Genomic DNA, 23,621 nt, shown 5'->3' with positions numbered 1-23,621 from the left:
ACAAATACTACAGCCTACAAAGTCCTAAACAACTTAGATCCAGGGTACCTTAGGGATCTCCTGAGCCCCTTTATCCCAGCTTGATCACTGAGATCATATTCAGGAGCATGATTGGTCATTCCCTGAGTTCGCAAGGCTTACTTGATCAAAACAAGAAATGGAGACTTTAGCGTCATCAATAGAGATTCAGCTGATGCCTTCTGTTTCCATTGCTAAAGCCAGCTGAAAACTTCTATTCCACCAAGCTTGTGCAGGCAATTAAGAACACATCTTTCCACAATAGTTATTTGATTTCAAAAATGTTATATGGTTTTTGTATTATTTGTATATATTATTGTAAACCAATCCATTTTTTTTGTGTGAATGCATATATAAAACAATTTTCTAAATGAATAAAATGAAAAAGCGAATGCCACGTGCTTTGGGTATCAACACATGATTTTGCTCTATGCTACCTTCTTAAGGAGCGAAAGTCTGATGTGTTTACACTTGCTAGGGATTTCCTCATTTTAATGTATAAATGTGCGTAGATACACGATGTCTACACATGATGAATGGCATCGGGCTGCTGCCAAAACCAGCCATCCTTTGCACCCCCTCCTCTCTCTCCCGTGTCATACTGCAAGCTCCTCTTACCCATTGTGTGTGAGTAAAACACAGTGTGATGGCATCACTGTATGGGGACCATAGCTCAAAATATTATGGTGGTGGGAGGGCAGAGAAATTAGACACAGGGCTGCTGTTTCCATCCATACTCACATGAACTTTGTAATATCTCATTCCCTCCCTGAGCAGCATCTGAAACCTTCATGGTGCTGTATTATTTTGGGGGTGTTTATATTTCACCTGCTTGTGCATTCCTGTTATTTTCCCAGCTATTTCATCTCCTTTCCTCAAATCATAAACTCTAGCTTTTTCCAGCTCCACATATTCCATTCAAATTGTGCAAATTACTATAATGTTGTAGTCCAACTAATGGCTGCATCTAAGATTAAAAAGAATGAGTGATCTTGCCAGTGCAGAATAGAATTTATTGTAGTTGGCTTGCTGGTTTAATGACATAATACAGTGTGACTGAACCTGCTGTTGCAGAACACACTCAGTATGCATGGCTCTGCTACCAGAGAATGAGATGGAAACTGCTTATAGAACCTAGTGGGAATGTAATTTTCTTAGAAAAGCTAAAATTCAGCATTTGGCTTGCAAATGAAAAAAAAAAAATCTAAGGAGCCTAAATTAACATTAATACTGAGAAAAAATGGCAACTAACTTGATCAAGACCTCACATTAACACTGCTAGCAGATAAGCAAGAGGTGCAGTGGAAAGGTTAAAAGTTAATGTATGCTGCAGAAGGGGCAGTGGAACATAGGAATATAGGAAGCTGAGATAGATCACTGGGTCCATATAGCTCAGTATTGTCTACACTGAATGGCAGCTGCTCTCTGGGGTTTTTAGATGGGGGAACATCCCCAGCCCTACTTGAAGATGCTGAGGATTGAACCTGGAGCCTTCTGTATTCAAAGCAGATGCTCTACCACAGAGCTAAAGCCATTCTCAAAGCTCTTTAGTTTGAATGTGAAACACTGACATAAATATATATCCTTAATTTGCCCCAGTTTATGTTGAGGCACTGGGCTTGTTTGTATGTTCTTTCCATTCCCACCTCTATTCTCACTTTCTCTCTGGCTCCAGAAGCTCTTCCCTTGCTCTGTGGGGAGAGGTAAACAACCAAACTGCAAAGCCCCGCAGAAATGTGAATAAAAGATCCTGCCTGAACTGAAGGATTCCATGCATTACAGTAATGAGACACAACCATCCAAAGAAGGAAAACAACAGGGGATCACTGAAAACAGGACATGCCAGTATTTAGTCCATTAGGAATAATGAGTGACTTAAAGGCTAAAATGTGAAAGGCCATGAGAGAGAATGGAAACTATGTCCACGCTGGCCTTTTCAAACAGCTGTAGTCTAATTTCAGCAACCAAGTTCTTCATTTCTATGTGTGCTGCTGCTGCTGCTTCAGTGGGAATGACATTTTAGTAGCTCCCCATGGTTTAGCCTCATGTCAAGGAGGAAGCAGTGGCTACCTCACACTCTCTTGACTTAAGGAAAAGAAAAATGAAGGTGCCTGCATTTGAAAAGAGCACCTTCCCTATTTGTGTCCCAAAGGACAGACGTAGTTACTCTGAACAGTCTGCCCTGTCAACTTCTCAGGTTTTGCTCAAGGGATCCTGAGAATTACGGTACTGTTGGACTTTGCACTGGGAATCAAAAACACCTAATTACTGCTGATGAAGTGGGAATCCATCACTGGTACAGGCCTTTCCAATGGTAGTCCTAGCAAAAACCACCCGTAAGCTTCTAGAGCAAATGTATACATTTGCTGTGGGGCAAGAAGATTGCTAATAGGCTGCCTTTGGTCATTTTAACTGAACTTTTGAGATCAATTAGTACGGATTTAAACCTCCACTACATGGAAGTTCATTGCACTCAATGAATTCTGAGCATCTTAAAAAAAAAAGTCTATGTCATGGGTAGCACACATGGCGCCCTCTCGGTTTCATTTGTTGGATTAAACTCCTATCATCTCCGACTCTTGACTATGCTGGCTGGGGCTGATGGGAACTGAAGAGCAACAACATATGGAGAGCATGACACTGGCTACCCCTGGCCTGTTTGGAACAGCTAACCACAAGTCATTATACTTTAATAATAAAAATGAAATAAACTCCCTACATATTAAGCAGCCCATTGGAGCTGATTGCCAGTCATAAAGCCATATTGCTGATTTAACTGGAGCCCATCATGTCTGTACCAATATAGCCTACTATGGCTCTGGCATGTGAGGGGAACATAAAAAATGTAAAACAAAAAGCACCTCAGTTCCAAATGTCATCAAGACAACACAACCTCCTGATACAGGAAAGTGAAATCCTAACAAAACACATCTGGATGTTCCCTCTCCCTCCTCTTCCCTCCATTTAGTTTCCAAAGCTCTACAGCTCAGTAAAGCTAGTTTCCTACATTCCCTTTGATTTCCAGAGATTTACTGCTGTAGGTGCAATAAAGCTTTCAGATGATAAAAGTAGCAGCACAGGGGGAGGGGGAATCACAACAGTTACTTGAAAGCCTTGTAAAAAATATGTTCTGCAAGAAGTACTAAAATGCTCAGATGATTCTAATTCAGCATAAAGTCATTTACTTTCCACTGAAGAGAGGCTTTTGCCCATTGGTCAATATGCTATAAAACAAAAGGGATTAGTGCAGCTAAGAAGGGTTGCAGCTGGGCTAAAAACAGAACAGGTGGAAAACATGCAGAGTATACCGACCTTAGCAGGATAATTAATATAGGTCATTTACGGCTAATGTGTTATGCTTCATGGTTGGGGGGAGCTTAAAAGCTTGCCTTCCTCTTATAAATGACAAGGAAAACCCAAACAAAAATTACAGGGCTGCATTTATAGTCCGAAAGCCAGAATTATAAATTCTGATCAACAGGAAGCTGAGGTCAAATCAGATGAGCTGACATTATTCAGTACATGAGTTATTTATAACTTGTAAATGTCAAGTTAGTTTTGCACAAAGTAAGAGTTTTAGTCTGGAAGTTGTACCAGTAATACAACAACTGGAGTACTGAAGTAGTGACCTATGTATGCAGTTGTATTTGCATAACTATGGTTTCTTTGGTCATTAAAGCATTATTTCTGAACTATGTTTACCTGAAAACCAGACTTTGAGAACTTGGTTTGAAAGCCATGCTTTATGTTCAACATTATTAAGACTTATATCTGCACAGAGCAAACACTGAAGGCAGTTCACCTGCTTTTCTAGACACTCTGCTTGCAAGGTAACAAGCAGGTCTTACTAGTCTTGCCCTACATAAGGCTTCAAGAGGGAAAGGCACAGTTCCCTATACACCATGGCCACATTGTACATTTAGGACCTTAACCAGGGTTAAAGTAACAAACCATGGATAGTACTAACTATGGTTAAGCATCATGTCTACACTGGACGATTGTAAGCAGGTGTGCACATCCTGATACTGCTTATTATGCAAATAATGAACTGTCGATCTCAATTTCTTGCTTCCTTCAGCTGGTCAAATCTGGATTTTTGTAACAACAAAAGAAAAGTTTTTAAATTTCAGCCACACATAATAAATACTGGGAGCATGTTATCTAGTTTCAGATTTTGAATGTTTTGGATACCTAGCTTCATTGGAACTTATATACAGTTTTTACTGATGTTAGTTGCTTTAGTTTTCAAATTGCATAGGTGGAGGATTAAATTTTAAAATAAATGAATAAGTGAAAAGTCTCATTACCTTCAATTCAGAGTTGCATAAACTCAAAGGTCTTTATTTTTAATTTTATTAGGGATAAGCCAAAATTACTCACTTTTTTGTTCACATTTTTGGTGTACATTTTTGTTTGTCTGGGTTGAAGGCTCCAAAGAGCTGTATAATTTTCTGGTGACTTTTTTGTGGGGAGAGGAGCACTCCTGAGAAAATGTCTGCCTGCTCATTTATACTGACATTTATTGCTCTCACTCTCAATCAGCTTCATTTCTCCTCAATGACACCATCATGTAATCAAATCTGACTAGCTATACAGTGTTCCATATAACACAATCTGATTCACTATATACTATGTGATCCCTGATTAGCCAAAATAACCCATGTCACAAATCCAGGAAAGAGAAAGGTGCTTCAGGTGAAGGAAAAAAATGGGACTGATATAGCATCAACCAGAAGAAAAATGGAACTAAACACAGGAAGGAAGGAAGGAAGGAAGGAAGGAAGGAAGGAAGGAAGGAAGGAAGGAGAGAGAAATGTATATTTGTACTGTGTTTTTCCAGAAATATTTCAGCCCCACTGAAATTGCTATTTTTGACCTGAAAATTGAAACAGGAGAATATTTGGCATAGGTCTAATTCATATTCTAGTTACTCAGCTTTGCCCCCCCCCCCCAAGGCCAGGGAAAGTTTGCCCCCACCTCCAGCAAGTAACTGCATAGATATCTGTCATCCGCTGGTCACAACTGAACAGAGACAGTCAGGAAGGATAGTGTCACACCTCCAAATAGGATGCAGCAGTTACAGAAGAAATTTTGTGTGTGATGGGCTACTCCTTTCCAACAAGACATGAAGTATATAAATTCTGGAGTGAAAGAAGTCTGGAGATATTGCCATTGTTTTTGCTGTACTGAATTTTCTGCATCACCAATTTGCCTGCAAGAGAGCAATCAATTATTCAAATGCAAAGTCTGCTCCATTTACCTTGTAGTAGAAGAGAAAGAATCCACAGAAAAGGCTGTACAAGTCTGCTGTAAGCAGGGAGAGGTTGACTGCTGTAGCGCTAGTCTTCTTAATGACCACAGGCATGAAGCTGTAGAGGCCAAACATACAAGCACTAAAGCCAACATAGAGTAATCCTGAGAGGACAAAGAACCAGAAAAAGTGGAGTGGGTGGGGGAGGGAAAGAAAAACAACAACAGTTAGCATTGTCCTTCACAACTTTTCTAAAAGGCACATTTCTGCTAAGAGGAAAGTTAAGAACCCCACACTACTTAGAAGAGGCTCAAGACTTCCTTTAGGATAATGATGCAATGTGAGACGAGAGGCAAGAGATAGCCCTATCAACCTGTGAAGTTCTAAAATGAATATGGCTTGATTCCTTCCATTAACAGTGGAAACCATTTAACTGTGTTAGGGACAGAGGTCCACAGCTATTACTGTTTCAAGGGCAGCAAGGCTACATCCTCCAATTCGATGGAAGGTTCATAACTGTGGCAGACTGCATGTGATTCATGAAGAAACAGTCTTCATTTAAAATTATCCTCAGGTAGCATGGTTGGGAAAGACATCTGCCTGAGAGCTTCTTACAGGTGTTTGAAGGGAAGAGACCAAGGGTCTAACTCAGCAAGGTGGTTTCTTGCATTCAGATCTGTGTCCTTGGCTATGAAATAAATGTGCTGAATTTAAAATCTAAGAGAACGTAACTGTTGACACAGTCTTAATTAAAACCTTCCAGTTACTGCAATAACCAAAGTACAGTGGTACTTCGGGTTAAGTACTTAATTCGTTCTGGAGGTCCATTCTTAACCTGAAACTGTTCTTAACCTGAAGCTCCACTTTAGCTAATGGGGCCTCCTGCTGCCGCTGCGCCGCCGGAGCACGATTTCTGTTCTTATCCTGAAGCAAAGTTCTTAACCCAAGGTACTATTTCTGGGTTAGCGGAGTCTGTAACCTGAAGCGTATGTAACCTGAAGTGTATGTAACCCGAGGTACCACTGTACAGTTCTGTATCAGATTCCAGAACCGTCTGTCATTGTCCTTCACAATTTGGGTATTCTTGAACAGGCAGCTGAGCAAGCATAGCTGCTATGGTTGCACACTTTACAGCCAGCCAACAATGCGAATGATGTCTGTATAATTAGCAATATTTGCTACAAAATCGTCACTTGTTGTTTCAATATGAAATCTATCTCAACATGGACAACATGGTGCCTTCCAGATGTGGTTGCACTCAAACTCCCATCAGACCTAGGTAGCATGGCCAACAATCTAGAGGGCATCCCTGAGGCTTCTTTGTCTCCTTTTCTAGTGGTAAAACAGGGGTGGGGACCCTTTAGAGCTCAAGGGCTGCATTTTCTTCTGGACAACCTTCCAGGTCCCACATGCCAATGGTAGGTGGGGGCAGAGCAACTATTGCAAAGTTTACTGTTCACCATAGATTAGTTTCCACACAGACTTGCCTTGTACATTGCTCTTTGTCTTCCATCCCATAAAGCAAGAAGCATTCTCAGAGTTCAAGGCAAAAAGCGCTCCAGAGAAATGCAAAGCAGGATTGGTTAGGGCTGTGGCCAGGCAGAGAAACCAGGAGAGAGGTGATAGATTTGGTCTCCAGGTCAGAGTTTCCCCATCGCTGCCACGGGATAGTAGTATGAACAAACCTGTCCCCACGCCTGTTTTGGTGAGGCATATGCTTTTGCAAAAGAAAAAGGGGATCCTGAGAGAAGCTGCTTTTGATGAGAGAACAATTTGGGGGGATTACTGGAGCCACATGGTTTCTGGCTGAGATACCTTGACTGCTGCTGCTGTCAACTTAGCCAATAAATTTGTAAATTCACACCACAAAACACCCTTTCTTCTCCTTCTCACTAAAAGGGAAATGAGCCCCAGAAGGCTCTTAAAACACTCCACTGCTTGAAGAAAGAGCGCAACCATCCTTTATATTGATTTGTTGCTTAGTTTCTGAGCCACACTGTCAAAACTACTAAGACTTCTTGTGGCAGAGCTTCATGGCAGATGTGCCTCTCTCTATTAAGGTTTTGCAATAATTAGAGGAAATGATGAGAGAAAGCCCAAGGGGAGCAACGGTTTACCATGTAGCTTATTATAACGCCACTGCTCAGGGATTCCCTCTGTCACTAGTTGACTCTGACTGCTTTTTAACCTGCTGCTTTTGATGTTCATTTTGTAAGTAGGTTGAACAGGGAGTTGCTGATGCATTATCAGCACATTATTCTGCTCTTTGTTATAGGAGCACATTGGTGCTCAACTTGCCATTTGATGCTAGCCAGCATCCATATCTTCCTCTTAGATCATTCTGTCATTAGAAATAGGAAATCCCATCTTTATTGGAAGCATTGCACCTGAATGTTGATTCCTACGCGGAAAATTGTTCGCTTAGCAGTGCAGTGCCCTTCCCCATAAATTAGTTCCTCTCATTCAGTTAAGTGCAAAAATGAAATCCAGCACAAATTTCATAGTGTGTGGCACCTTCAATAGTGGAGACACTGCCCATGCGCCGTCTTGTTTTCTTTGAAGCAATTATAGGTTTACGACAGAAGTAAGATTTTGAGCAACTCTGCTATCTAATGCTGGCTTTGTTTTCCTTCCTCTCATTGGCAGTGGCTGTGAAATGCTGCCTTTTCATGTTAGCTTTTGGAACACTCCATCTTTTAATCTTTTAATGGAATTGTGATGCTTATACTTTATCAGATTTTTATTTTGCATTACACTTATACCCCACTTTTCATTTCCTTTTATTTTATCCTCGCAATAGCCCTGTGAGATAGGTTAGGCTGAGAGACAGTGACTGGCCCAAGGTCCCCCAGTGAGGTTCATGGCTTAGTAGTCTTCCAGTTCCTATTATGACACACTAAGCACTATACCAAGGGACATGGGTGGTGCTGTGGGTTAAACCACAGAGCCTAGGACTTGCCGATCAGAAGGTCGGCGGTTTGAATCCCCGCGACAGGGTGAGCTCCCATTGCTCGGTCCCTGCTCCTGCCAACCTAGCAGTTCGAAAGCACATCAAAGTGCAAGTAGATAAATAGGTACCACTTCGGCAGAAAGGTAAAGGGCATTTCCGCGAGCTGCTCTGGTTCGCCAGAAGCGGCTTAGTCATGCTGGCCACATGACCCAGAAGCTGTACGCCAGCTCCCTCGGCCAGTAAAGCGAGGTGAGGGCACAACCCCAGAGTCAGCCATGACTGGACCTAATGGTCAGGGGTCCCTTACCTTTACCTTTTAAGCACTATACCACACTGGCTCTAATGGGCCATCATGCACAAATAGTTGGACTAGAGGAAAAACTGTAGGTCCAGGGAGCCAGTAGTCCATGGGACTGGACTGGTGAACCCAAGGCGTGCCCCCCTCTCTGGTTATGCAATGCAGTCACTTTCTCTTGAGCTAGCTGGAAACACTGGCCTAGGGCTCAGCCCTCACCTTCCCAGCATGAAAGTGTAAACAGGCTTCAGCATATCTTGTGCACCTCAGTCACTCCCTTCCATTGAACTGACTGGCAGGAGCGAGCAGGTGAAGTGCAAAGGAGAAAACTCTTCTAAAGTTTCTGTTGCTATTCAGTGGTGGCCAGGGGCATTAAATTGCCCTTTGGCCATTTCACAGCTCAAATGGAAAAGCGTCAATGTTTCCAAGCCCTACAGTGCTTGCTCAATTCCAAACACTATTCCCTGTGAAGAGAATGTTACAAGGCATCTTGTTTCCAGTCTTGGACAGGGTGTTACAAACGCTGCCTGTTCAACAATGCAAGCACACATCCAAAACATTGGTTCTTTTTTTCAACAGCAACCACTAAAGTGATAAGTTGCGCTCTTACCTATTTGCCAATCCCAGGGAACTTTTAACAACTCCTTGTGTTCCATTATGGCACTGAAAAAGAAGAAGAAGAAAAGTAAAGGTAAAATTTCATGATGGGAAATCACATTATTTCCAATTAGCTCCCGAAATGAAGACAAATAACTGAGGTTTAGAAATAGATTTGGGAGAACTCCTGCACAGGTTAAATGCTGTCAGGTCTGTTTAGTCAGCTCTGTCTTTATCCCTGCACATCTCTCAGTTTGAAAGGTAAATGGCACAGTAATAAGAGTCACTAACACACCAATGAGAGCTGCTTTAATGAAAATGGGCTATCTGCCTAAAACTGCATATCCACACTGTATGATATACTGGCAACTATTCAGTGTATTGATATTTTTTGGAGCTAGCAAATAAAATATTAATGATGCATTTGTGTGCATTATATTCTCTTTTAAGCTCCTCTGTAGCCAATAAAAATCCAAATAAATCACAGGCAAGAACTGACTGACCACACAGGAATGAATACCATGGAAGAGACATAGCATAATGCAAGGGTTCATCAAAACTGATGAAGCTGAGATGCGGTCAAGATTTCTCAGTGTACACCATATTTTGATAAGTTCATTAACACTAATGTAAAGTTGATCTTAAGTCCTTCTATTAGAGGGACTTGCTTGGGACTAAGTTCTAATGAACTCAGTGGCAACTTCTTTCTAGCCAACATGAATAGGACTAAATTGTATTTCTGAAGGCTTGACAATCAGATGTTTTAGAATATAATAGGCTATTTATGCACATCTCCATTGTTACTGCCTAATTTGCCTAATTTACCAACAGTGGGTATTTCCATGCAAGTAAGCTAGCCCTGAAAACTGGGTGTCTCCATTGCCCTAAGACCCCCGGGTATAGGGCAGTATATAAATTCAAGTAAGAAGAAGGAGGAGGAGGAGGAGGAGGAGGAGGAGGAGGAAGAGGAGGTAGCATTAACATCACACAGAGGCAGAATGACACCCAAGTTCCTGGGTGAAGGACTGAGCCTGTGGCTTATTTTGGGAACAAAGAAAGCAGACAGCTCACATGTGCAGTGCTTGGGTGGGGGGAATATTTTGCAATGTGCATTTTGTGGCTCTGTTTTTGTATGTGCATTTGACGATAAGTGATCTAAAAAACTGTTGCCATCTTGAAAAAATAGACAGGGGTGAGATTGGTCAAAAGTAGAAGAGAAGCATTATGTATAGAGAGGTGTGAGAAGGACCCAGCAACAGCTGAGCACTAAATAGGTTTTAAAGCAGGAGAGCTTAGTATAAGAAGACTTCTTGGTGGTAGCAAGTGTCTGGAGCAAATAGTTTCAAAGTACTGGCCAAGCTAAGAGGATAATCTGTTGTAAAAAGGAGAAGGTGGCCCCACGGCATCATTTTCCCTTTCATACTGTGCTATCTAGCATTAAAACATATGCATATGGTGCTGTGGAGGTGGAAGATACATTAAATGTTACAGATTGAACCCAAGTTTCATACTATCCTTGCTGGGTTAATTCAGTTCAGCACCAAAAATCCATATCGTTTTCCTACAGATGCTGGGAGAAAAGAGACAAACAGATGTATGTCTCATACATATTTATATATGCAGGATAATCTCATCATTTTCTGTAAAGCATTAGATTAACAATACATCAGCAACAAATACAGCATAATTTTTATCCTGCTTCTCAGGATGAAGCTACCAAGAAAAAAGATTAAGCTGGAGGCAATGAAATCCTTTGGATTTGCCAATAAAATTCATCTTCCTCACACTAGTTTTTGCATAAAATATCTATTTTCCCCCAATCTGTTATTACCATGTAGAATTGTCTCAAGACAATGCCCAGACCAGATTCCATTTGATTCTAATCTTTCCTGGAAGTGAAAATAATCAGAACGGCAACTAATTTAGCAACATAATTCAGTGATGACTTGTACATTTTAATGATAAATTCTCTTGTCAGTCAAACTTTTAAAGCTGTCATTGTGCATGCATCCTCAGAAATCCTTGCCATTGAGAACAGGAGGTATTTATGCCAGGAAAAGACTGGTAATTGCTTATACACAGTAGCCAGCTTTCCTTGAGGAGTGAGTTTTTCTTAATATGAAGTAGCATTCTATGATGCTCCCCTCCTTTCTGACTCTTAAGTGGCAAAGTTCACTAATGACTAAAGCACATTGCCTTTTCAGCATGTCTGAGCTGTGTACACACTATAAGACACATTTGAGGCACACTTCCCCCCGTAAAAAATTCTGGGTGCTGTAGTTTGCTGGGAGTTGTAACTCTGTGAAGGAGAAACTACAGTGGCCAGAATTCTGTGAGGGGGAAAATGTGCTTCAATTGTGCTTTAATGTTGCAGTGTGCACACAGCCTACATCAGTTCCAAGGCTACAGGGATTGCCCCTTTGGGCACTTTACTTTCCAAAACTCGGATCCTATTTTATTTTCCGCAGAAAATATTATTTCTTCAGCTTGACAGGGAAAGCAGAGCATGACGTGCCCTTTGGGGCTGTCCAAGCACAGTATTGCTGCCTGTAGGCCAGTGCAGGCTTTGCAGAGTGCTGATTTAGAACATGACTGAAATCCATTAAGTTGAAATATTAACACTGACCAAGCAGAGGCTCAAGAGAAACAGTGGTAATAAAGAGCCATACTGTGCGCAAAACCTGCCCAACCTTAGAAAATAAAAGGATTGGTGCTCCAAATGTGTCAATAACAAGGAATCTTACGTTTAATGGTCCAAAATGTTAAACAAAACACCAGTAAGGTCCCTAATACTCTGAAAGGCTTTGAAAGTCACAATGCATGCATTTTATAATATTAGTTAGGTATTCTTTATTAGTTAATTATTCTTTAGTTAGTTATTCTTTACTCTAGCCAAGCTAGATGTCATTCTTGGTTGCCTCCATCAAGGAGGACACAGCTGGGAGATGATTTTGAAAAACAACCAAATGGGGAAGGGGGAAGGGTGAAGCACAGTCTTCCTCCAGTCTTCAGCTCTCCATCACAGCTTCCAGAGATGGATTTTCATTTTTTTAAAAAACCAAACCATAACTAGCAGAAGAATAAGGCACACACTGAGGATTAGTGTGGTGATGTGATTAGAATGTCAGACTGAAACCAGTGAGATGCAGGATTAGATCCCCACACACGAGCCATGAAACACATTTGAAAAACTCAGTCTCCCTCATGATGTCATAGGGCTGCTGTTGTGAGCATCTTGGAACATAGGTTCATTCATCCCATTTCTACTCAGCCCAACAGCTCATTTGGCCTTGGGCTTTTATGGTAAGTCACATTCAAACCATACCTTGGTGGGCTACAAACTACAAGCATTTATTTTTCATCAGCAGGTATTTTTTGGGGAATGTATGGCCAGTGGCAGCTGAATGGATGGAGGACCAGGGGTTTGGGGGCCATTCAACCTCTACAATACACATGAAAGCACATGTGATTGGGAGATTTCCAATGAAACAAAGTGAAGAGATGGCATGGGACTTTCTGGTTTTGTTTCAATAGTAGCAGGCAGCTGCCTTTCCTTACTTACAGTTGAATTCCACTGAAGAAGGAACCAAAGAGTCCAATCATGCCTAGAAACTCCACCCGACTCAGGTTCCGTACGATGTACTCTTCACAAACATTGGAGATGCCGTAGAGAGTGGCTCCACCTAGTACTAGCAGGTCCCCTATAAGTTTATTTTCTCCTAGGAGCACAAAGAGAATATATATATATATGAAAAAGCAGATCAAAATCTGCTATCAGAGCTCTCCATCAAATCTCTTTACACTTTTGGAAAGACTTTTGCACCTTTCCTTTGAGGGTAAATTTATCTCTGCATGTTCATTGCACATGCAGGACAGATACCTCCAAGGAGACACTAAAGGAAAAGCTTTTGCAACATCTTCAATGCAATGTCGTGAATTCAAAGAAAAGTGAATAGAAAGAAGTTCACAGAAGGAAATATCCACCCCACCTGTCCCCTACACCTGGCCTTGGCCCTTTCAAAAATCTCTCTAGAGGGCCTTCTGAACAATGTGGGATGGGGAGCTAAGGGAAGGGGGAATTGCCCAAACTCAGGCAAATCTTGGCTCAGCTTCGAGCAATTTCCTCCACTTTCAGCAGTCCCCTACACCTCATCCCATGTTGTTTAGAAAATGGTATTTGGGGGGGGGGGAATCACTGCTATCCACTGGGAATAAGGGTGGGTGGGAAACTTTGAGTGTTTTTTAAAATATGGGGTAGCAATAAAAAATCAATCTCCTGCAGGCAGCCCAAAATGACACAAAACTAGCACTTTCCCACAGGACTTTACTCCACCTTTATATACGTGCTGGAGTCACGCAACAATAGTACAGTGTTTGCTTTGTTATGTTAAATAGTGGTTTGAGGGAGCTGTTTGTGTTTTAAGCATTGAGACTTAACAGTAACCTTTCTCTTCAAGATTTCCCAAATTCACACTCACACCAATCTGTTAAAAAAGAGATTTCTCCTGATTTCCTGCCATATTAGTTAAGCACAACTTACTCCTTGCACAAGTTGCAGGAAAACCCTGACATGAACTGTATACGGACTGTACAGTTAAAATGATCACTAGCACATGTGCAGACCAGTATACAGCAGCCGTACATGGCAGTCATATGCTACACATGACCTTTCAAAAGGTCATCCTGCCTCTATATAGCATTAGTGCAAATAAGGGCTTTTTGGGGACCTTAATACAATGGTTTAAGAACAGTCCTGTTTAAGAATGATTCAGTTTACAAACTCCTCAAATCTGGAAGTAGTGTCCCAGTTTGCGAACTTTACCTCAGTCTAAGAACAGAATCTGAACGGTGGAAGGGCGCTGGTGGCGGGAGGCCTCCTTAGGGAAAGCGCGCCTTGGTTTAAGAATGGTTTCGGTTTAAGAACGGACTTTCGGAACGGATTACATTCGTAAACCAAGGTACCAGTGTACATTATTTTAAGAGTCTCATACGCCATTTGGCTTGGATTCTTTTCCCTGCACATGCAAGGGCACATGTATCAGACAAGCAGATGAATTGAAATAAAAACAGATGCAGTTTGTGTTGGATCAGTGGCGTAGCGTGGGTTGTCAGCACCCGGGGCAAGGCAAGTAATTTGCGCCCCCTAACCCGTGGATTTGCAACCCCTAACCCTAACCCCCAGATGTTGCACCCGGTGCGGCCGGCCCCCCCTGCACCCCCCACGCTACGCCACTGTGTTGGATCTCCCTTTACAAAATCCCCTTCCCAAACTCGTTTTGAGGCTACAAGGAAATCTTGTTTCTGAACTTCTCTGATTACTGGAGAACAGCATTCCAGGCACAGCATTTCTTTCCTGCATGGAAACATGTATGCAGATCCTTACCTGCCCCTTGCTGCCGTCCAACAAGGACATCGGCTCCTGCCATGCAGCCCATCCCCAGAATGCAGACCACAATGCCAATGAAGTGCACTGCCTTGTACCGAACCAGCAGGAAGAACCAAGATAATAATATCACAACTGGAATCACAAAACAGTCTAGGAGCTGTAAGGGTAGGGGGGAGGAAGAAAAAAAAAAAAGAGAGAGAGAGAGAGAGAGAGAGAGAACAACAACTTTAAAACAAAGCATTGAGGTGCATATGACTACAAATATAGGCTGCTTCTCAAACCATAAAAGCGTTAAAACACAAAGAAACAGACAGAAATACTTACCTTAAAAGAAATATGTTCAAATGGTTCAGGGGCAAAATTCAAGACCCTGCCAGTCTCTTCTTAACCCAACAGTGTTATGATTGAATCTGCTGGGTGCTAACAAGGCTTTTAGGACTGGGCCTCAACTGAAGCCGATGAGCACTTGCAAATGGGGGTCAGCGACCTTGGCAGAAAATGTCTGCTTCTTAATAACAGCACCACTTTATCAGTATTATTGCCATTAAAAAGATTCTGACAATTTCAGTAGCAGAATGGCTGTCAGTTATTTAAACAAATGCTACCACCCACATTGTTATTCCTCTTGCTGCTTCATGAGGACTCAGGGGTGTGCAAAAATAAAATAAAAGGAATAGTTCTAGAAGCATAATTTTGGGGTTAATATCACAAAGTTGGACAACAGCACTGTGTGAGCATGGGTGTATGGAAAGTCAGAAGTAGGTGGTCCAAGAATATAGTCGTAGACAAGAATAAAGGTAGTTTTGTACATTATAGGAAAAACCAAGTAGTACATATATGTGATGGAACCTAAACATTTGTGGCTTTCCTTTTGTACTTTTTTATCCAATACACAATGTGGATACTCAGGAGGAGATGAAGCAGGTGAATCTCCACTTCAAGTATAACCCAGAAATGCTGATATTTCTACTGTTGCTGGTACTATTACTTACTACTACTGTGAGAACTGCACCTCAAGTATCTGCCCATGAAGCTGGATGCTAGCAGGCAAAAAATGAAGCCAGCAAGTGGAACGTTACCATGAAAGACGCTATCTTGAATCTATTCACCCCCTGCTCAGTTTATCTCTTTCTCTCTCTACACATACACTTACATACACATAGAATCGGCTGTATCCAACCCTGCAGCTCTGCTCATGAAACACACTATGGTGTGCACAACATAAATTCCTTTCCTTCTCCTGTCCCTTCCCTTCTCCTGTCCCTTCCAGCCACCCCTTCCAAGTACTCTCAGAATCGGCTCTGGAGAGTTGGGAGGTCATCTGGTGCAGATTGTGGCAAACAAGTGGGGGAGGAGAGGAAACTGAAGTCCTGTGGTGAGAGTGGAATGCTGCTAGTGCGCTGTTGGATATAAGCCACAGATAAAATTTCAAGATAAGAGATTCTGACTGAACTGTAGGAATAACTGTTCTGACAGTAAGAGCTATTCGACACTAGAATGGACTATCCAAAATGGTGGTGGGCTCTCCTTCACTGGAGGTTCCTAAACTGATGTTGGATGGCTCTCTGTCAGGAATTCTCTAGCTGTGATTTCTGCATTGCAGGGGCTTGGACTAAATGACTCCTAGTCCCTTCCAGCTCTACAGTTCTATGATTCTATAGATGCACACCAAGTTAATTGGACAAAAGGCTGTATAAGCAGGAAAAAATATTTCTTGTTTCCTTCCTCAAAACCAAGCCTCCAACATTATAACTCTAGCAAGTGGTCTTCCTGTGTTCACAGTCTGGGCTGGTTCTAAAAACGTGGACTTTTGTGGTATGGAAAATGATGAGGAAATGTACTGGACACTGTGTGATAACAGGTCATCTGGCAGCGACTTGGCAGTCCTAAAAAAAGAGTGTTGGACCCAACACTGTAGAATAAGGATCATAGTTAGAGATGTCCACAGGAGATAAGCTCTCTCTGTGTGTGCTGGCAACTGTTCCCCCCTTCAGTAGCTAAGTTAAAAACTGTTTCTGTCAGAACTCTTTTCCTAACACTTGAGATTTCCATGAGTAAAAGTTAAGAGTTAAAATAGCCCAGTGGTTAAGACCAGGAACTATTAGCTGGGTACTGCCCAATTCAATTTTTAACCAATTGATCGTCAGCAAACTGTCTCTCAGTTGCCTTTAAGATGGGGAAAATAATACTGCCTATTTCATGCAGTGGTTGTAAAAAAACAACTGAAATAAGCTTGTGATGTGTTTGAGCATTAAAAATCCGACATACATAAGGTTGTGTCCAATGTTAGTCCTACTCAGGAGTAAGTCCATTGAGATTAATAAGCACAACTAACTTAGCTCCATTAATTTCCATGAGTCTACACTAAATAAAACTTAGTTGGGTAAACCTATACCATTATTATAACAACGGTATTAATACCTTTGCTCAGCATATTAGAACATATACCAGTGCTTATCTAAGAGAAGCTCAGGTTAAAATTCTCAGAGATAAATCTGGAATTTTCATTTCTATGGGGAGGGAGAAATAGTTTATAGCAGAGCAAAGCCAGCTCCCTTCCCTCACACTTGAGCCCTACGCCATCAGACTGCATGAAACAGTGTCAGCTTTTGACAGAATAGAAGTATAGATGGAACCACCGTAGAGTGAATGGAAGCACCATTATGAATAACAAAAATGGCACAAGATATGCCAAGGATGTGAGGGCTCAAGCAGTCCCTGGAAACACAGGGGAGAAGAGAACTACTAATGGAGGAGCTCTGGGCTGGAAGCAGCTTCTGCATCTAAAATAAGAGCATTGATTTAAAAAGGCACACTTAGGCTACTCTGTGGAAAAATAACAAACAAAAATAGCCTCAAGCGTCCCTCACAGCGCATTTCTTAACATATGAGGAAAAAGTTAACAGAAGCTACTAATAGGCATGGCGTAGGAACTATCTTACATCTGTACATCTTGGGTTTTTTTTTTAAGCCTTTAAAGTTACAAAACCGAGCATATAAAGCACAATAAGCAAACTGTCATTTTTCTGGAACGGTCACATTACGTGGGAAATCATGTTTTCAGTTTAGATGTACGGCAATTTCATATTTAAAAGAAACGTCCAGCTTCTCATCCCAGAGCCCCAAGAGATATAAACAAGAGAAGTGTATAAACGCTGCATGAAAAACACTGCATTATTACATGTGAACTGAAGAGAAGAAAAATATAATGATCTTATGTAACCTCGTGGTATAGCATAGAAGTTTTGTCTTCGGCTGTGTGTGAGAGAGAGGGGATACTCCATATAAACATCTTACAGAATTATTTGTATCAAATATTTAACATTTACTGACATTTACAAAGACCGTTTGTGGGTACCATAGAGGTGGGCACTCTGGTACTCCTACTTTATATGTTTGCTCCAGTAAATAACAGCCTTGGATTCTTTCCTAATAACCTCCCCACCACAAAATATTAGGGTATAAATCTAACATACAGAGGCAATACCAAACTACTTGCAAATACCCTAGAGTTGATTTTTCAAAATATAATTTTACATTAAATACTGCTGGGGTTTTTTAATGTGTAACTTAACTGCAGGGTGTAAGACACAACATGTCCATTAACATAATTCAACACACATTTCCAAACATTTATGGAAACATTGTTTTTCTATTTATTCTCTCCAGGGGTAGCAAGAAATACTTGTTCATTTGTTCACCTCTTTTAATGCATTTTTTTTGCAAAGAAATACTTTTATATATATAAAAAAGTGCAATCTGTAACCATGAAAAATAATGGAATATTTCCCCATTAATGTCAGTAAGATGTGGAACGCACCCTAGCTATGCAAAAATAAAAGGCTGGTCAGGTCTATTTGCTTTTCAATTAACCATTATGGAGAAAGAGAACAGGCAAATTATATTAAGCTCTTTCCACCATATGTCACTGCCTGTCCTGCCTAATATAGTCCTCCTCTTCAATAGCTAAATTTAATACGATTAAAACAAGGGTGATATGATTGTTTTACATAGTGGAATGGCTGTTCTGTCTAGCCATTAAGAAACAGCTCATTTAAAGCAATAGAGCTGCTATTGTATTGATTAGGTCTGTGCATAATGCTGCGTATAAAGCTATTCTAAAGGCCTTGTGGCTGCTTTTTATCTTATTAATAGTGTTCATGTCTGGTTACTTAACAGAGCCAAGCTGTTATACAGCAATCTGGCTGACCATTGTAACCCCATGCAAGTGACCTTTTCCTTTGTGCAGATCAGCTATTAAGTGTAAGAAACAGACTGGGGAGGGAGGGAGGAAGGCACATATCTAGCTTCTATGCATAATAGTCCTATAATGAGCATTGAGATGGGGACAGGGGGCGGGGGACAGGTGTCTCATTGCCCACCCAAAAGCAAATCAATGCTATCAGGACCTTTAGATTTCAGCTTCTGACAGTTTGGGGAAATAGGAGGGAAGGAAAGTTTCCTGGGCTGTGTCCACTGACAACACTTGTGATGAACACCAAAACCCTCAACACTTCTGTCCCTTTAAAAAAAAACCATCTTTACCCAGAAGCTCCCTACTTATCACAGAAGAGTGAGGAAGGCATGTCCCAAACATCTTTCTCCCCGAAATACAGTGGTACCTCTGGTTAAGAACTTAATTAGTTCTGGAGGTCCGCTCTTAACCTGAAACTGTTCTTAACATGAGGTACCACTTTAGCTAATGGTGCCTCCCACTGCTGCCACACGATTTCTGTTCTCATCCTGAAGCAAAGTTCTTAACCCAAGGTACTATTTCTGGGTTAGCGGAGTCTGTAACCTAAAGCGTCTGTAACCCGAGGTACCACTATACTAAAAAGAGATTATCTTCTCAGCTTCACATTTCACAAAGCCACTTCCCTGAGACATGATAAGTATTGTCATCCTGATACACCCCATAATGTTTCCCAGCTGATCACTTCCTCCCCATACCCATTGTTGGTCCTTGGAACGCAGTATAAAAATTAAGAGTTTGAGCATGCCTTTATCTTCATTTGCTTGGGAAATTGCTACTGCTCTCCTTCAAGCCGAGTCTCATCCTGGATGAACATCAGCTAAATATAATCTGCCTGTTAAGTTACTGAATGTTCTTTACAGACAGTAGCCTTCTTCAGGTGGTCTGACGCAGAGTTCAGTAAACATGCAGGGACGGATGCAAGAATGAGGGTGCTGGCTCAACCCTCATCATCATTCCCATCATTCTCCAGATATGGGAGAGCAACCATTTATTACCCTGTACTCACTGAGGCTCTGTTCACGTTTTAGAAAGCTGGGAAATCTTAAAGGCACATCTGCTTGAGCACAGGAGGCTGCCCACTTCTGACAGCCACCCTCCAACTTGGGGAGGTGACAAGAATGACAACGGGGAGTGGAGCTAGCATGCTTGCTCTAGAGCCCCATCTCGCAACATATTGTCTGAATGTCTGAAGAAGAAGAAGAGTTTGGATTTGATATCCCGCTTTATCACTTCCCTAAGGAGTCTCAAAGTGGCTAACATTCTCCTTTCCCTTCCTCCCCCACAACAAACACTCTGTGAGGTGAGTGGGGATGAGAGACTTCAAAGAAGTGTGACTGGCCCAAGGTCACCCAGCAGCTGCATGTGGAGGCGCGGAGACGCGAACCCGGTTCCCCAGATTACGAGTCTATCACTCTTAACCACTACACCACACTGAAGAGGGCTAATATCCATCTAGAACTACTTGGAAACGACTGTTCATTTTCCGTTTGATGCAATTCTGCCTTCTCTCACGCTGCTTTATCTTGAAACATTAAGAAAAGGCTTGGATTTGAACTCTGGAGTTGATTAAGTGGTTTTCCAACTTGGAATTTTAATATGGGAATAAAGGGAGTCTGCTAAAATGCGTGTCCCTTCCCTGTAAGTAAATGCTAGATCCCACATATTCAGACTTAGGATTATTAACATGGATTGGGGCGCCAGTCAGTTATTGAATTTACAAAGGGTGTGTCTCTATGCCTGTCCTAACCCCACAAGAAAGGTGAGAGAAAGTGACCCTAATTGTTACAATGTTATAAATAAAAATCCAGAAATTTTGGCTGTCATAAGCCACTGCCAAAGGTTTGTGATTGCTTGGACATTGTTTCTCACTCCTCTGAAGGACAGGGGTCTTATCTACTCTGAGCACATCCCAAGTGCAGCACAAACAAAAAAATTACCCCGCCTTCTCCCCAGCTCCATGACTGGGCAGAAGGCTGAGGTTTAATCCCATCTGACGGACACTGATGGACCACTTGTCATATAGAGCAGAACTGCAGAGCCCTGCTATTCTTTTATTTATTATTACTATCATACGGTAATACCATTTGCCATGCAGACATGGAGAGTGGGAAACAGTTGATTAAGATGGCTGTATGATTCATCCTGCAAGCCCAGAATACACTGCTACGATGAGGGGTAAAGGCAGAGAAAGGGGACAGAGAGCATGTGGAGCAAAATAACACCTTCCTCTCTGCACTCTCCCCCTATGAGTTTCTAGAAGACCCACCTACACTTGTTTTAATTATTTATACTGCCATCTTCCTCCCCACCACAAGGGGTCAGTGCAGTCAGCATCTTAAAGCCTCTGACAGGGATGGGCAAATCTGTCAATTTCGGTTCCCTCAAGTTTCTCATCCTCGTCCCCCATCTTATATTCAGTTCTCCACATTTCTGCATCAGTCTGCAATTTATTTATTTTATCAAATGTATATGCTGCCCTACTGAGGATCACAGGGCAATTTGCAGTATAAATTAACACATTTTTGTATGCAGTTTTGCATACAAAATTGTGTATTGCACATTTTTGCAAACAATTTCTTCTTATGCATTGTAGTTTTGTAGGTTTGTTTCACAAATATATTGATTTTTATGCCTACTTTCCGCTTAGTAAATGCAATTTTATAGACACTGGATAACTGCATCACAAAATTTGGATAAGTGTGAATTTTGAAGGATGGCTCTGTTTTGGGTTTCCCTATTTGGTGGGGAAGTGCAAATTTGAATGTGAACTGAAATGGTTTCCTAACTCATCTCTATGGACAGTGCTACCTCTTTGTCAGACAAGGTAGGGATGGGGGCAATAAAGTAGGAATTTGTAAGGTCTCCTTTCCACAGCAGGCCAACCAGATCTGATGCTCTTGAACTTGCCTGTGTACGGGAATGCAGCACCCAACTGGATTATGCACTTCTTCAGATTTTGCAATGCATTTTCACTGTACAAAATTATATCTATATCTATATATACAGTGGTACCTCGGGTTACATACGCTTCAGGTTACATACGCTTCAGGTTACATATGCTTCAGGTTACAGACTCCGCTAACCCAGAAATAATACCTCGGGTTAAGAACTTTGCTTCAGGATGAGAACAGAAATTGCGCGGCGGTGGCACAGCAGTAGCGGGAGGCCCCATTAGCTAAAGTGGTACCTCAGGTTAAAAAACAGTTTCAGGTTAAGAATGGACCTCCAGAATGAATTAAGTACTTAGCCCAAGGTGCCACTGTATATATATATATTGAGATATATATATACAGATATATCTATAGATATCTATAGATAGATATAGATATAGAGATATACAGTATATGTAGTAAAAGATGCATATGAAATACAAATTTCACTGGTGAATGCATCAGAGTTTGTGTTTTACAGAAACAGCAAAGAAAAATGCATACAATAATAACACAAATTAATAATAATAATACAATGGGATGGAACAGGAAAGGAATGGCAAACAACAGGATGGAATGGGAAGCAATGTGATGCCACAGGATGGCATGGAACAGATCTATGACTGAGTGCAAGCGAGACTGAAACTGGATGCAATCAACCCATTCCTAGTAAAATGTCTCGCCACCGTCTCATCCTTTAGGCTCCATAAGCTCAGCAGAATGTACGCAGAGTCTTAAGTGCCTTTGGCTCCCTGGTTCAAAGCAATTCATAAAACATATGTCCATGACCAAGATTGTTTCCAGCATTGCCTCAGATTATTTTATATGCCCTCTCACACACAAAAGGAGGTGCATTACTGGATAGGCTCTGGAGGCAGGACCTGATTTCTCACACAAGGCAAACTACAAGTGAGATACAAACAGAAGGCTGGAACTACTACAAATGCATTCAGAACAGAACTGCACGTGGTAAAAGTGGGTGGTCCCAACCACAGCCTACAGGAAAAGTCAAACCAGCAACACTTGTGCATTGTGGTTGTTAGGGAACTAATCATTCACAGCAGTCAAAGGCCATCCTAGAAGAGGACAGCTCTAGTTTACAGCCAGGGATCACTGGGTTTAGCAAAATTCAACCACTGCATCTGTGCAAGGATGTTACAAACAACAGCCCCATTAATTATCAAATTACAATTTTTTCCCTTTACGCACGCAGCACTGAAGAAAGGGAGCAGACAAATACATACAGGGCCTGGGTGGAACAGTAGGGAGAAAGGAAAGCACACAGAAAGCATGGGGAGAGACACACTTCAGCACACATAGTGAAAGGACAATAAAATGGGGAGTGTGGGAATTTGAGTTCCTTGGAGGAAAGGTGGAACAGAAATCTAATAAATGTATACTGCAAAATGCAAGGTGCATGCATTCATACATTGGCATCCTTTTGTGGGTGGGGGAAGCAGCTTTGGGATCAATAGGACACACTGTGGGGAATGAGCTGGTTTCTTCCACTATCAAAGCAAAGTGCTGGTCAGCAAACTCCAGCTGGAATTAAACAAGAAACAGCTGAGCTGCTTCTCTGCCATTGATTTGCCCCCACTCCAATTACTATCTTCTGTCGCCACATTTGGGCAGCTCATTAGCGCTGGCCGCAAGCAAACTGTGTGAAGCTCTTGCCCCCCTGGCCCCCCACAGCTGCCACTTGTCAGTGACTGGCCCTGAGGTACAGTAGCAGCAGTTGCAAGAAGGATTAAGATTTCGTCCGGAGAGGGATTTATCATCCATGCTACCCTCACCTCTTCTAATTGGCAATTTCCCCTCTGGTCTTCTTGTCTAATGTGACAGATCTCGGAACTGTCTATTCTCTCTCTGACTCCAGGCATTCACTACAAAACAGGGCTCAGAAACCCACAACAGCTTCCAATCTGAGCTCTTGTTTGAA

The 23,621-nt window shown here is 41.7% G+C and overlaps 1 protein-coding gene across 1 annotated transcript in view; it reads right to left on the bottom strand.

Annotated features, from left to right (window-relative positions):
• The window catches only part of SLC35F1 (solute carrier family 35 member F1), a 193,263-nt gene that overhangs the window by 10,148 nt on the left and 159,494 nt on the right, over positions 1-23,621 (bottom strand). Inside the window, exons 4-7 of the mRNA XM_083497883.1 lie at positions 14,495-14,654; positions 12,674-12,830; positions 9,125-9,177; positions 5,279-5,433 (exon numbers count right to left, since the gene is read on the bottom strand). Coding sequence (XP_083354009.1) covers positions 5,279-5,433; positions 9,125-9,177; positions 12,674-12,830; positions 14,495-14,654 — 525 coding nt within the window. The remainder of the gene's footprint in view (positions 1-5,278; positions 5,434-9,124; positions 9,178-12,673; positions 12,831-14,494; positions 14,655-23,621) is intronic.

This window comes from Podarcis liolepis (genome assembly GCF_965112155.1).
Source record: "Podarcis liolepis genome assembly, chromosome: 3".
Classification (NCBI taxonomy): domain Eukaryota; kingdom Metazoa; phylum Chordata; class Lepidosauria; order Squamata; family Lacertidae; genus Podarcis; species Podarcis liolepis.
The sequence above is the reverse complement of the archived record's forward strand: the minus strand, read 5'-3'. Positions and strand labels throughout refer to the sequence as shown.